This window comes from Vulpes vulpes, chromosome 13, assembly GCF_048418805.1.
Source record: "Vulpes vulpes isolate BD-2025 chromosome 13, VulVul3, whole genome shotgun sequence".
Taxonomy (NCBI): Eukaryota; Metazoa; Chordata; class Mammalia; order Carnivora; family Canidae; genus Vulpes; species Vulpes vulpes.
In genome coordinates, this window is record NC_132792.1 from 18,005,298 (window position 1) to 18,021,043 (window position 15,746).

General features: G+C 40.0%; 1 protein-coding gene across 3 annotated transcripts in view; it reads right to left on the reverse strand.

Moving 5' to 3' along the window:
• Positions 1 to 15,746, reverse strand: part of COL14A1 (collagen type XIV alpha 1 chain) — a 216,832-nt gene that overhangs the window by 110,626 nt on the left and 90,460 nt on the right. For 2 of the 3 annotated variants that reach the window (XM_072734006.1, XM_025993393.2), the window contains exons 18-22: positions 14,514 to 14,573; positions 12,796 to 12,938; positions 7,346 to 7,475; positions 3,424 to 3,546; positions 1,908 to 2,057 (exon numbers count right to left, since the gene is read on the reverse strand). In XM_072734006.1, the coding sequence (XP_072590107.1) occupies positions 1,908 to 2,057; positions 3,424 to 3,546; positions 7,346 to 7,475; positions 12,796 to 12,938; positions 14,514 to 14,573 (606 nt within the window). The remainder of the gene's footprint in view (positions 1 to 1,907; positions 2,058 to 3,423; positions 3,547 to 7,345; positions 7,476 to 12,795; positions 12,939 to 14,513; positions 14,574 to 15,746) is intronic. The other variant, XM_072734007.1, reaches the window with a different exon arrangement.

Below are 15,746 nucleotides of genomic sequence, written 5' to 3' on the forward strand. Positions count from 1 at the left end.
CAAATCAAAACCACAATGAGATACCACCTCACACCAGTGAGAACGGGGAAAATTAACAAGGCAGGAAACAACAAATGTTGGAGAGGATGCGGAGAAAAGGGAACCCTCTTACACTGTTGGTGGGAATGTGAACTGGTGCAGCCACTCTGGAAAACTGTGTGGAGATTCCTCAAAGAGTTAAAAATAGACCTGCCCTACGACCCAGTAATTGCACTGTTGGGGATTTACCCCAAAGATTCAGATGCAATGAAACGTCGGGACACCTGCACCCCAATGTTTCTATCAGCAATGGTCACAATAGCCAAACTGTGGAAGGAGCCTCGGTGTCCATCGAAAGATGAATGGATAAAGAAGCTGTGGTCTATGTATACAATGGAATATTACTCAGCCATTAGAAATGACAAATACCCACCATTTGCTTCAACGTGGATGGAACTCGAGGGTATTATGCTGAGTGAAATAAGTCAATCGGAGAAGGACAAACAGTGTATGTTCTCATTCATTTGGGGAATATGAATAATAGTGAAAGGGAATATAAAGGAAGGGAAAAGAAATGTTGGGAAATATCAGGAAGGGAGACAGAACATAAAGACTCCTAACTCTGGGAAACGAACTAGGGGTGGTGGAAGGGGAGGAGGGCGGGTGTTGGAGGGGAATGGGTGACGGGCACTGAGGTGGACACTTGACGGGATGAGCACTGGGTGTTTTTCTGTATGTTGGTAAATTGAACACCAATAAAAATTAATTAAAAAAAAAAACAAAAACAAAATGTAGGTGGCTAAACATATAGGCCTGGATTAATATAGGCCCCATTCTTGCATCATTCTATTCATCAGATTAATTATTTGATTAGGGATGAGAGTGACTTATGGGCCAAGAGTGTAAGGCACAATTATTACAATAATAATAATGGTTATTCAGCAGTGCTTGCCATATGGTAGCCACTTTTACATATTATTTCTATAAGCCTCACTATCAGCCTGTTTTCTTCATGTCAGAGTCGAGAAAACTTGAGCTCAGAGAAGTGAAGTAATTTGCTCAAGGTCACAGCTGATAAGAGGCAGATTTAAGGCTTCTACTTTTGACTATCCTTCTCAAGTGTGGGGCATGCACAGTGGATAGCACTCAGCATGATTTTAATTAGCACACAGCCACCCCATTTTTATTTTCATTATTTACATAGTATCTTAAATGTGTATTAAAAATGCTGGTCTTCTGTTGTGGATAATTACGTGGTTTTGAAAAGCATTTAAGTTAAAAAAATTTAAGTCTATGTAAAGAAATACATTAAACAGATGGTGTGGAAGGATAACAAACATGAGGAATATGGAATATACATGCTGGAGTTTGGAAAACGTTGCATTATACCATGGGAGTCTGGACGTGGTACATGCCAATGAGGAGTCCCAGATGGTGTGCAGACAGCATGAAAACCCTTAAAAGGTAAAGAAGGAAGTCCTTTTTATATTTTTTATGGGCAACAAGTGTGTGTGTGTGTGTGTGTGTGTGTGTTCACGTAGGGGGGGGAAGACAAAAACTCTGAAGAAAGGCAAACTTCCCCTCCCCACCACCCAACTTTGACTGGCGTTGGCCATGTCAGGCTACAGGCTGGTTGGAAAATTTCACCTAATGTGAAAAGTGCCAACAAAGACTTTCCAGAAGGAAATCCTATCCACCACCATCAAGTGATTTGAATGCCAGGTTCTGACATTCAGCCTGCCAACCGGGACTCTGAACTCCAGCCCTGAGTGAGGAGCACACCTTTCTTTCCATGAAACACCATCGAGAAAAGGCAATGCTGAGGAAAATAAAAACCCACTGCCAAGTTGAAGCACGGCTTGTGTTACAGTGAAAACAAAGCAGCAAAACCACATGCAGGGGCTGGGGCAACAGGACATTAGCCTTACGTGTTTTCACCACGCCCGTCAGAGCGTCGCTGAAGCCTGAGGCCTGGGAAGCAAATATTTTCACATTGTAGTCCATTCCGCTGAGGAGGTTTGTGATAAGAATGGTATTAATGCCAGATCCCACAAAAGTTTCTAGGGTCGGGCCAGCAACTGAGGGAGAAAGAGTATATTTCAGTTACACCAGAACATGGAAAGATAGAAACACTCTTGACAGGAGGTGTATTTACTCGACTGTGTTTCAGTCACCCGGGATTACATAGAAGACAAACAGCAGAGTTGGGGTTTGAACTTAGTTGGGGTCTGGCTCTGAGAGTTACATACCTGAATGCCATGAAAGGGCTCTTTTTAGGGAACTAATCCTTTTCTCAAATATAGTGCTTTCCCTCGTGCTTTCTTAGAGAAGCTGGTCTGCCTCACAATCCACCATCACCATGCTGTAAGGCCTTCCCAGTGGAGCTACCATATTACCATAGGCTTTGGGGCCCTTGCCAAACTAAAGAAATCATTCTCAACTGTCCCTTTGAAGACACCCAGCCTTGTCCTCCACAGGTATGCAAGGGGCAGTAGCAACAAATTTTATCATGGACACCGTGCTCTACCTGGCCACATGGGGGTCCAGCGTAAATGTTACCGCTACCAGTTCTATCCCCTCCTTTTAGCATTTTTTTAAAGAACAAACAGATGACACTATTATTCCAAGGCCCTTGACCAGCTGGCTTCTTTGGGCCTTTACATTTTCACCTCTTTTTCAACCCAGTAGAGTCTTTGATTTAGCATTAAAAACATTCCTGGCTAAGTCCTATACAAACTTATTTACCTCTGCCTTTTCCCATCTGTGCTCCTTCGTTAAGAGTTTTGAGTTACTAACAAGTTCCTAAAATACTCCTCACTTTATTTCCAGAACCCCTTCCAACAATCTGTTTCTGTATTTCCGTATGTATGTGTCATTTCACTAGTGATTTTCGCATGCACCAAACTCTTCATTCAAATGACCACATATAACTCCTCCACTTGACTTAGAGCAAGATTTCTCAACCTCAGTGCTAGTGACATTTTGGGCAGGATAATTCCTAATTCTGGGGTGTGGGGAGCAAGTATTGTGACTTGTAGATGCCTAACAGTATTTGCCCGATGCCAACAGCAACTCCTGCCCCAAATTGTAGCAATCGAAAATCTCTCTGTTGGGCAGCAAAACTGCATCAATTGACAACCACTGGCCTCAAACAAAGCTAGGCTGTCCTAGGTTAGGTGCATAACAAGTATGTATTCTGCTGATAAACATGCCCAGTCATTTTTTAAGTAGGGTCATAACTCCATCCTTCTAATAATATCTACCCTAAAACTGACTATACAAGGAAAAACTTTTTTTTTTCAAAAAAAGTAAGACCCTTCCCACTTCTCAAAACTAAAGATAAAATCAAAGATAGATAGAAAATCAAAAGAGAAATAATTTATCTTAAAAACCATTTCAGATGCCTAATCATGGTAATAATATTTTTTACAAAGCATTACTTACCACTAACAGGTTTGTAGACAATCCTATAGCCCTTTACGGGGGAAGATGGGGGATCCCATGTAATGCGCAACCTGTTATACCATTCATCTGAGACCCGTAGGTTTTGGGGACCAGAGGGAGGCACTGCATAGAGAAAAGGGAAAACAGTGGTTTAGTGTGGTTTCCATCTTTACAAACTATACTGTTAACAAAATGTAAGCTAGCTTCTCATAATGTTAAATTATTTACAAGTAAAAATGTATTTAAAAACACAGATTTTGAGAGTCTGTGGTTCTAAAAATTAAATATATAGAAAATAAATTCTCATGATGAAACATTTTCATGTGAAGATCTGCATCTCATTCAAGGTCATTCTTGTTCCTTTTTCTTCAGTTTACTATGAGTAAAACTGAATTGAATAGTGTTTATTACACATTTCTGTCTATTCACCACTGTGTTCCACTCTCAAGGTATTTTTGTACAGCAATATCAAGGGTGCTCCCACCATGGTAATGATGGTAATTATAGGAGGTAAGATTGTGGTGATTTTTTTTTGCATTCACTTTCATATTGCCTGTATTGTTTGAAATTATATATTATCAACCGAAAAGCTGGGGAAGAAACTTGATTTTCTTTTTTTACATAAACCAGAAAAACAGCTGGTGTGCAGTTTCCTTGTTGACCTCAGTAAATGAACTGAGCTGAGAGTGTTAATTCAGACTCAAGAAATTATCTGAATCTTGGTTTGTATATATGCATATAGTAATTACAATATATTTTAAGTCTATACTGTAGACTCACAATCTATATGCAATTTTAACTAAATCAGACAGCTTTTATATTTTCAATTGTGTACATAGGCTCTTCCCACCCTTTTCAACATCCGTTAATTGGTCTTTGTAAACTGGCATTGAAACATTACAACAATGTTTTGTTGCACCAACTTTACAAACTTTTACAGTGCAATATATATCATTTTTCTGAGACAAACCAAAGGGTAACTTCTCAAGGTTCTTGCTGCCTGCCTTGGGAGCATTTGATAGGAGGTTCTTTTTTATACATTTTTAATAGATGAAAAATAAACCAAGTTGTAAATCCCTTTCTTTTTTAAGTTTAAGCCAAGCTTTTGGTCCAAATTGTGTAGGATAAGTTAAACTTAAATTGCATTCTATTAACAAATATGATTGTATTTCTATTAGCATAGTTTTGTTGAAATAAAGTTTTAAAAAGAAAAAAATTATACATTATCATTTACCAATATTTTTCTTTTTCTTTCTTTTTCTAACTTTTTATCAAAACAGTAAGCTATTTATGTGGACAACCTTTGTTTTTGTTTTATAAATTTTTAAGATTTTTATTTATTTATTCATGAGTAACACAAAGAAAGAGAGAGGCAGAAACACAGGCAGAGGGAGAAGCAGGCTCCATGCAGGGAGCCTCACATGGGACTCGATCCCGGGACTCCAGGATCACGCCCTGGGCAGAAGGCAGTGCTAAACTGCTGAGCCACCCAGGCTGCCCTGTGGACAACCTTTGCAAACCAGTGTGCATACTGACAGGTACCACCATCATCATTTTTGTTGCTGTTGGTGGAATGGAGTTGTGTTGACTACCATTCAAACTAAGATCATCCACGAACATCTTGAAATAATTTTACTATATAGATATTGTTACATGTGGTGGTATTTTTGCAATGAGATTTAAGTCATAGTTCTATAGTAAAAGTCTTTAAATGGTTTTTATTTGTGTGGCTGTATATATTTGCTCATTGTGGAAGCCTTTTACATATTACGCTAATTTTTGACATATGAAAGTTAAAAGTATATCTTTGAGCCCAGGGCAACAGCAATTAGATGAAGCTCCTTTGCCTTCCCATCACCTCCTTTCCTTCTTTCCCTCCCCTCCCCACAGTAGCAGGGTTTATAGTAACTTTATGAGGTATTAGGGTGTTAAAAATAATCCCAAGCCAACTCAGAACAGCTGAATTCACTAATGCTTATTTTGAACCAGCAGCTAGGGACGACTGGGTGGCTCAGTGGTTGAGCCTGACTTCAACCCAGGGCATGATCCTGGAGTCCTGGAATTGAGTCCAACGTTGGGCTCCGTACATGAAGCCTGCTTCTCTCTTTGCCTATGTCTGCCTCTCTCTCTATCTGTGTCTCTCATGAATAAATAAATAAAATATTTTTTAAAACCCAGCAGGTACAGGATTTTAATGACTTGTACACTTAACTTGAAAAGCCACACTTAGGTGCCCAAGTACAGAATTCAGCCCTTGCCACCATTCTGCATCTAGTTGCACATAACTGCTTGGTAACTGCGTTGGATTAAAGATGGGTGCATCTTTAACCTTCCTCCCAGTGGGTGGTGGAGGCAGGCCATGGCCAGCACTTCAAACCTGGGTGGGTTCTATGAACGCCTCACCCAAAAAATTACAGCAGAAGTGACACTGTACCAGTGCCACACATAGCCTTTAACTGTCCTGACAATTTCTACTTTCCACTCTTAGGCTTCTGAGTCATCACTTAAGAAACTATGACTCTCCTGCTGGAAAGAGCACACGGAGAGGCTCAGAGGCGAAACAGAGAGAGAGAGAGAGGCTCAGCTGAGTCCAGCTTTCCAGGCAACCCCACCAACATGCCAGACATGTAGGTAAAGTTGTCTTGGATGCTCTAGATCAATCCAGCCACCAGGTGACCTTAATCCTTACCATGTGGAGCAGAATTTCCAGCAAGCCCCACCTAATTTCCTGACTTATAAAATCATGTACTGGAATAAAAGGCTTCCCATTTTATGTCACCAGGTTCTGGGGTAATTCATGCCGGCACAGACAACCACGCAGTAATGAAGACAGCTAAGACTTTGTAGTACTGTAACCAAGGGTGCTCCTTGGCTTGATCATCATGGCCAATCTACCCAAGACAGACACTGAGTGGTACCCCCTCCATGCCACACAGAGCCACAGGGGCTTTGCACAGAAAAGCAAACAGCAGGGATGAAGTCCTGGGCTTCTGTGATGTGTTCTCCAAGGAGAGACAGACAAACAAAAAATACTCCTGTATTTGAGTAAACAAGAAAATATCAGATGGCAATTAGTGCCATAGCATGATAAAATAACAAAATAACAATAAAAAAAAAAACCCCAGGTTGAGAGTTTAGAGAGCAGAAGCTATTTTGCATGGAGTAGTCAGAAAAGTCTGAGGAGGTGACTTTGAGCTGGAATCGAAATGACAAGAAAAAGCCTCCAATGCAACTACCTGGGGAAGGCCATTCTGTTTGGGGGAAATGGCCAGTCCATCAGTCCTAAGGTGAAAACGAGCTTCAAATGTCCAATGAAGAGCAGGAAAGGAGGTATGGCTGGGGCATTTGTGAAGGGATGAGATTACGGAAATTGGCAGGGCTCAGGTCTTGGAGCACCTTGTAGGGCCAAGGGAAGGATGCTGCATTTTATCCTGAGTACAATGGGAGGCCCTTGGGAAGCTTGAAACAGAAGCCTGACATGAGATCATTCTTATTTTGAAAAGCTTCTTGGGCTGCCATGAGGAAAACGAAGGATCCAAGAGTGGAAGCACTCATTTTAGTGACAGAGAGTGAGGCGTGGATCAGGGCGGAGCAGTCAGATGAAGACAAGACGACTGGCCCGAGGAACACATGTTGGAGAATCAACAGGACTTGTGATGACTTAGATACTAGAAGAAGAAGACTCAGTCGTTTGTTAAGTCTTAGCTTAACTACACCAGAAAACTGAAGCCCAGAGCAATTGCTTACCTTGCCCAAAGCCATACAGCTTGCCCAGGTAGAGACAAGATTCAAACATGGATTTTCTGTCTCCAATCTCTTTTGCTCTTTTCACCCCAATACACCGTGGCTTTCAGGGCACACTACCGGGGATGGGCATTTTCAATTAGTCAGCTAGTATGCACAAGGAGAAAGCTTCACTCACAGGTTTTTCCAGGGGCAGAGACGCTGACACCTTCTCCATCATCATAGATGGGAGTCACCGTGACTTTGTACTCCGTATTGGGAAGGAGAGGCTTCAGAAGGAGATTGTTCTGGCTTCCGGGCACCATAACCTGAAAAGAAAGGCAAAGGGCCATGGTCTTAGTGAAGACCTTTGTTTCTGTTGGTCTACTAATGGAGCAAGATGATGGGGACCTTGAAATAATCAAAAGCAAGGCAATGTGGTTGGACAGTGATGAGAAAAATAAGCATCCATGCAAAAGCATTTCTCTCTAGAATTCCCCTACAGCAGCCTTGAGTTTATAACCTCTAATGCAGGTTTCAATGTGAAGAAAATAAGCTCTGGGGACAGACATCTCTTTCGACATCTCTTCTCTTGACATCTTTTCAGCATGTGTAAAGTACCCAGAAGTGAGAATGAATAGTCGTCTATTTGGAAAGCAGGTGTTTATAGCTGAGGAGTGTTCATTCTATAACCCAGCCTGCTTATCATTTTTTATTCTACTTAAGTATCCTCTTGAAAATCCAGCCTTCTCTTCTTTACCCTCTCAGACATAATCTAATCCCAGTACTTTAGAAAAGAATAGAAGCTAGCCAAGAACGACCACACATTAAATCCATGTTTTCCAGAGGGGAAAAAAAAATGTGGCAGGCTTATTTCTAAAAGGAGATTCCTTCTTCCATCTGAAATCACCATCACTCTACCTCTCAAGGCTGCAAAAAGTGAAATGCAGTGGCGAGATCCACGCTGCACAAGCATCAGTGTAACACGCCATGTGGCTCAGTGGTGCAAATTCTGGTATCCCTAAATGAACATACGGACCACGTGAGAAAAGCCACATGTTCTCAATGTTAAAACCACAAAATTTTTTGCCTCTGCTTCTGCAGTCAGATGCTGGCACACCTCTGGGCCATTTAAGGAACTTAATCGTGGCTGGAAAAATGCTATGTAAGAATCTAAGTACTGACCCAAACGTGTTTAAAGGAATCACAAGACTGGGACAGCTGGAGATGCTTTTTGATTCAAGGGCTGGGTAAAATGCCAGCAGGCAAAGGGCTGTGCTGTCTACTTCTGGATGAGGGAAGAGACCAATAAATCATGGAATAAGCCCTAGGAAGCCTCAAGTTGAACCCAGAAGCAGCTGTTGCCAAGATACCACTAAGATCTAAAAGCAATTTTCTAAAATATATTGTTAAAAAGGAAGTCTCAATTAGGTGATCTTTTATTGAATTAGTATGATTTTACTCCTTATATGAAAGGGACATTGAAATATACTACAGAGTTGAGTTGATGTGGACCTAGGAGGGAGGTTTTTTTTTTTTTTTTAAGAGCTCTGCTTTATTTTCGAATGAGGGAGATAACCCTGGCATTAAGACGGGTAAAGGAAGAACAGTGGTTGCCCTGACTTGCATTACCCCATCAATGTAGCTTCCTCCAGGGCACTTCTTTTAAATAGAACTCTTCCGAAGCACAGAGCCTGGGCATTCCATCCGAGCTGTCTGTTTAGCAAACCACCCATGTTGATCCTCCTTAAATAAGATCATCTTGCAAACTGAGAAATGCATGGGCTTGGAAGCAATCACACTTAGACTGTGGGATTCCGAAAAGCAATAGGGCCACTGTGGAGGAATCACTGAGCTTGCTAGGAAGTAATTGCTGTGGTTCATAATAACAGCCATCTTTTACCCAGCAATTATTATATGCCAGGTGCTACCCTAAGGATTTTAGTATAGTAATACACTTATTCTTCACCACAACCCTGGGAGGTAAGGAGAAACATTACATTACTTTTACATATGGGGAAATTGAGGCCCACACAGCTTCTGAGTAAAGAAACCATCCTGAAATCCAGGATATCTAGCCTGAGCCTTGCTTTAACTACTATACCCTGCTCCCTGTGGCTACACCACTTGAACCTTTTTACCCTAATGATATTCCATTCCAAGAATAAAATGTAAATCTCCTCTTGGGAATGCAAAGTCCCTTCTGCTTGGCCTCTGCTTGTTTGCACAAAGCAGGGTAAAGATGGGCTCATACCAAAAACAGATGCTGTAGATCATAGCAGATGGTGGTTTTGTTTATAAAACAATTCTATAAAAGATGCTTATGGCTAAATGAGATGCAAATATAACCAGTGAACTTTCACGTTTTAAATTTTCTTTTAGAAATGGAACTTCATGTCTGGCTCCATCATTGCCCAAAGCTGTTCAGAGCAGCCTGGATCCCATCAGCAGAAAGAGGGTTCCCTGCCTCTCATTGTGTTCCCATCTCACAAAATTCTGTGTCTAGACAGTGATTCAAATGCTATCTGCGGTAGAGGACTAGGTAGCGTTGGCACTGCTGTTTTAATTCCAATCAACTGAAGACTATATTTTTATAAAGTACAATAAAACAAAATTGCTGGTAGAAACGATCATGTTCTTGGATGTTGCTGCAGTGTCAACTCGCTACAAATGTTTCTAAAAGTTAAATCTTAATATCCGAACTTATCTTGTATGAGACACAGACACACACTGAGTACACATACGTGTTCTGGAACATTTCTTGCAAATTAGAACTCAGGTCATGGTTATTGATGTTGACATCCAGGCTCTAGAAAAGTCTGAAATCCTGATCAGCCTCTCACAAATAAAGAAGTGTGAGACCTCCAAACCCTGACAACAAATTCAGGTCAAAGTCATTGCTGGCCAAGAAGCTTTACTTTCTAAAAGTTCAAAAAAAATTTTATTGGAAATATTCAGTAGATTTGATTACGTTTAGGAAATACATGAATACTTCGCTTACTCAGCTGGAAAAGGAAATTGGATTCTCCTTGTTTTACATATGCTAAAGTTGTACTTTGGTTTACAAATGTTATATACATATTAGCATTCTCTCACTTGATCATTTCCTCAAGCAAATCTAATTAAATGTTATAGTTAAGGAAAATTTAGAAAGATGTTAAGAGGCATTTCTCTTATCTGGACACATCTCCTTTCTCACTGTTATAACGTGCTTTAGCTCTCTGCCTTTCACGGTCATGCATTACTACTTAAAGATACTCAATTGGTGTTGGTAGTTCAAGGGCTTTGGATTTTGATAGAGATCTGCATCTGCCTGCCCTACTTTTGCTTTATAATCTAAATCTATATGCACCCACTTTCTATCTCTGGTAATAATACACTTATGAAGAAGTAACATTTTCTAAAACACGGAGATAAATTCTCAATTAATCCTCAACTGGGTCCCTGAAAATATGCCTGTCAATGAAGTGTGCACAAATCCGATTCAAATGGAATTGAGTGAAAGAGCTTGAAATTTAAAGAATTCTACACTACTTTCTTCTGTTTAGCAAAAACACTTCTGCACAGTAAAAATCACCACCAAATTTATCAATATTTTTCATTTTTATGAAGGGTTTGCTTAACTGGGGCACATGTGTGTTTCAGACTTTTGATCTTTTTTTCCTTCGTGTAGGTGTCCAAGTGTTTCAAAATAAACAGTGTGAAATGAAAGAAACTAGCAAAGGGACTATTATCTAGAGAACAATCCAAAGTAAATATTATTATTATTTTACCTTGCATAGCTTACAAGTGCATGCATGAGATTAAATTGTTAATCTTTCCAAATTAGAAATAATAATTTAGCAAGAAGCTTAATATGTTTCTTGGAAAGAGTAGAAATAAAAAACAAAAAAACAAAAATGAAACTCTTACTCTGGGAAGTTTTTATGGGTCTCATTTTTAGGGACTATATAAAAATATGGGACAATAATAGGGAACATTAAAACAATCAAACTATGTCCCTACTTTCCATTGGTAAGTACAATTTTATTTTGAATTTTTCAATCATGGATCACTTGAAATGTATTATCTGAGTGAATTTATAATTCAATTAATTTTGTTTAACTATCTAAATATTTTATTAGCTTTAACTTTCTAAAGTACTTTCATTAACTTTCTAAAAGTACTCCCAGACCAGTTTCAGGGACCTTTTGGTTATTCCCAGTGGACGTGGCTATCTTCAGGGGTATCACTGTGCTCTGTAACAAGTCCTGTACCAACCTGAAACTAAGCACTTTCCTGAGACAATTTTGGGCTCAAATCATTGTTTATGTAAGCACATAAATAAATAGAATTTTCCATCAAAGGCTTTATATGTGAGGAGGAGGAAAAAAGGATAATAGTGTTATTCTTGAGCAATAATGAATTTGGAGACGTCTCTCCTAGAGTGTCTCAAAATAATGTAGGCAAAATAATAAGAAGAAGAAATGCAAGCAATGAGGCTAAATAAAGCATATTCCATGACTAAAAAGAAAAGTTTCTTTTGGATGAAAACTGGAGTTATCTGGTCTGATGGGAAGCATGTCCAGGAAACAATGGAATGATACAAATTAAGAAAATACGGGAAGGCCATGGCTAAAAGTGTACCCAGGTTTCTAATACAGAAAAACAAACAGGTTTCTAATACAGAAAAACAAATTAAACCAAACAAGGAAAACTCAGCCTATAAAAATCCAAGTTCCCTAAGGGAAACACTCATATTTAAGAATAAGCTAGAAATGACTATAGAACTAATCAAAGTGAGTTGATGTCAGTGAAAAACATAACTATGCATTAATGGATGCTATTATTAGGAACACTTCAACTATGTAAAGACAACCCTTCATGCATGCTTTGCATAGAAGATTTAATCATATTCCCAAGGGTGAAAAAGTTTAATATATGCGTATATATTAAAGTTTATATGTTAGAAGCCTATACACACACACATATATATCCATGGTTGATCCTTGAAGAACATAGGAGTTAGGGCTGGTGACCCCCTACACAGTCCAAAACCCATATATAACTTTTGGCTCCCCTAAGACTTAACTACCAAAAGCCTTCAGTTGACCAGAAGCTTTCTCGATTTGTGAAAATAGTCAATTAGCACACATTTTTATATGTTATATGTATTACATAGTGTGTTCTTACTATAAAGTAAGTTGGAAAAATGTTATCAAGAAAATCACAAGAGAAAATACATACACAGTACTGTGCTGTATTTATTAAAAAAAAATCCACATATACGTGGACCTGTGTAGTTCAAACCCATGTTGTTCAAGGGCCCACCATATATACACACAGAGACAGTGTACCGTGGACTACAACAGTGTACCGTGACCCAACATTGGTGCTCTAACTAGTTGTCAAGGCAGCATGGAAGACAAGGTTCAGAAGCTTTATCAGTTTGAAGCAAGTTGTATGTGGAGCAAATTCTAGAGATAGAAAGGTCATCAAGAAACCAGTATTTAAGTTTGGATGAATAGAAAACATTAGTTTCTGGAGATGGTAGAGTCACCGAGAGAGGAGGGGTAAAGCCAGCACTGATCTGAGGATAGCCTTGTTAGGTCTGTTAGTCAGGAAACCCAGTGGTTTCTAGCCAGTCGTATGTATACAGACAGTTCCTACCACTTCTTCCGCATGGTCCCCTGGAGTAGTCAGATAGGTCACCCTGAACTGCTGCACGTTGCTGTCTGAAATGTCCCATTTTACCCGCAGGCTAGAAGTGGTTTCATCATCTACAACCAGGTTTCTGATTCCTGTTCGGAAAACTGGAACAAGCACAACCAAGGATTAAAGACCTATGAACCCATCATATTCCAAAATGAGCTCAAGAGACCATTTGTGGAAATGGCACGAAGCATCATTTCATGTATCTCTTTAACATAGAGCCATATGAAGAGCAATTCAGCTTTAGTAGGTAAGGAGGGTGGGGAGGCCATCATACCTACTGGTAGCAGGTAGAAATGAGTTTCAGAGATGCTTACAGGGTGAGACCATGGACCCCTCTACCAGTTCTGTATATACACCAGTAAGGGGAACTGGGGAGAAACCATTAGACTAGGAAACCTGATGGGGAGCCTACAGGAGAGCGTGCCCACCAATACCTCCCACCAGTGCTCTGCTGGAGAAGCAGAAATGAGGGACCAGATGTCAGTCTCAGTGTGCGATCCAGCATCCAATATACATCCTATTCGCCTGTACCCTCATTTCTGTTTCAAGCCTTGTCACTCAAAGCACTCATCTCTCACCATGGTTGCCTCTATCCATTCAGCCCACATAGATATTCATCCTTTCTCTAGTATCTGTCCAAACTCCTTCACCCATGGTTTCTGACACATTCCTTCTCCTCTCCCGAGATGCTGACTCCCTCATTTATCCCACCTGACTTCTTTATCTCTCCCTCATTTATCCCACCTGACTTCTTTTTATCCTTCTCCAGTGACACTTTCTTTTCTTCATTCATTCAGAAAACATTCACTGAGTTTTTCCTTTGTCAGACTCTGTTAGGCCTTTGAGACATACAGGGATTGACACTTGACAAAAATACTAAAAGTGTCACAGAGAAGCAAGAGAGTGACATGTAGCAGTCAAAATTGGAGGAGGGTACCAGGCAATGCCTCACCTTCAGGGATAGGAGTTCTAGATGGGAGAAGGAAATTGGAGAGCTTGAAAAATATGGTTGAATCCAAGAAGAAAAGCAGAAGGATCCTGAATGTTATGACAAAGAGATTTGGGAGCACCATGATAAAGAAGAGCTCAATAAAGATTCACTGGAGAATGAATGAATCAGTGAATGAATGAATGGGTGATGGACAGCCACTGAAGGGTTTTAGGTAGAAAAAGAAAAGGTATAATCAAACTTGTGTTTTACCTAGTTGACAGACAGCTAGTTGGGGGACAGGGCGGAAGTTAAGTTGAAAGAGAAAATAGCTGAGGTAGAAATCCCATTCTGTGGGTAACTGAGACCTATCAGGTTAGGTTACCCATAGAAATGCAAGGACACCATAATGTGAATAATTCTCAACAGACAGCAACAGAAGTCACTGTGATCAAGAGAAGGGATAGATTCCTGAGGCATTAACACCCTCTAAAAGACTAGGAGAGTCTAAAGACTTGGAACCCAAAACAAAGATGGAAGTAGAGAGATGTCGCAGTAAGGTCTGAAGACTCACTGGCCTTTAGGGCTACGAAGAGGTTAAAAGGTTCTAAGAGGAGTAATTTTTGAACTGGAAGGCCCCACTTCTAAATAATAATATAAAAATAAATAAAACTGGGATAACAGCACTTCTATTAAATCAAACTTTTCTTATGGGGAAATGGGGACAAATTCTATTCATCCTTACCTGAGGTCACAGGTCTGGTGGGGGCTATGGTTGTAGGTGGTTCGGTCCAAAAACTGTCAACTAAAAAAAAATCATTACTTTAAAATTCTGCAATGAGAGTAACTACACATTTGCATATAGCATTTTATAGTTTTCAAAGAAAATTTCATCTATATTATCTTACTTGCTCCTCTCAACCATCTTGACCGTGGTTGCAAGAATGAAGAAATGAGCTGTAAATAAAGCAGACATGGCATCTATTCTGCTGATAAGGAAACTGAAACCCAAAGAAGTGAATGTTTCTAATCACAGATACCAGCTTTCACATAAACATTTGAATGACACATGTAACTTTGTGAAACCTCCCAGTTACTGTGAAATGGGGCATAGCTATGGTAATTAAAGGAAAATAAACAAGCTGTAGATCAAGCTATGAAAGGGCTGCCAAACAAGACCACCAAGGGGAAAATAGGCATTATTTTCTATGTCGTGTATTCACCCTGGGCATGGGAGCAGTTGTGCAGTTCTCCACCCAGAACCCCTCTTCACAGTCAACATGCTCATCCACAGCTTCTGGAATACTGGCTGCCAGTGGCTCAGAGCTCTGGGAACTGCCTCGCCTCAGGTCACAGACACTGTTAGGGGATGGCCCACCTCCAATGACTGGAGATGGAGGGGTACAAAGACTCAGCCCCATTGACTCAGTTTGGGACAACTCTGGAGGGTCATCCCAGGTCCAGAACTCCTCAGGGAATTAGCCAAAGGCTCAGTTATAGGTTCTCCCTATGTCTCATTCTGCCATCCTCACTTCCTTACAGATCCTCTCCCCACTACAGTCTTCAATTAACCTTCTGGATGCAATTTTCTGTTTCAGAATATGGTCCCAGGGAACCTCATCAAAGAAAATTTAATATGTGGTTAATACCTCATATTTAAAAAATGAAGGGATGAATGAATCAGCGAGTGAACTTTCTACAGGATTTTTGGAACCAAGATTGATTTGGGAAATTCCAAAAGCTTTTGGACATGCTTGCCCTCAGTTTATTTGTTCACTCATGTATTCATTTATAAATTATCTTACCCATCCATCCACCAATTCAACAAGTATTTATTGCACAGTAAAAATATAACAAGTACTAAGCTAGATACTGGGGATATAATGGTGAGCAAGACAGAGATGGTCTCTGCCTCTATGGTGAGAATACCCTAGGATTCTCATATGCTTCACATATCGGTTTCATTAAAGGTGAGAAT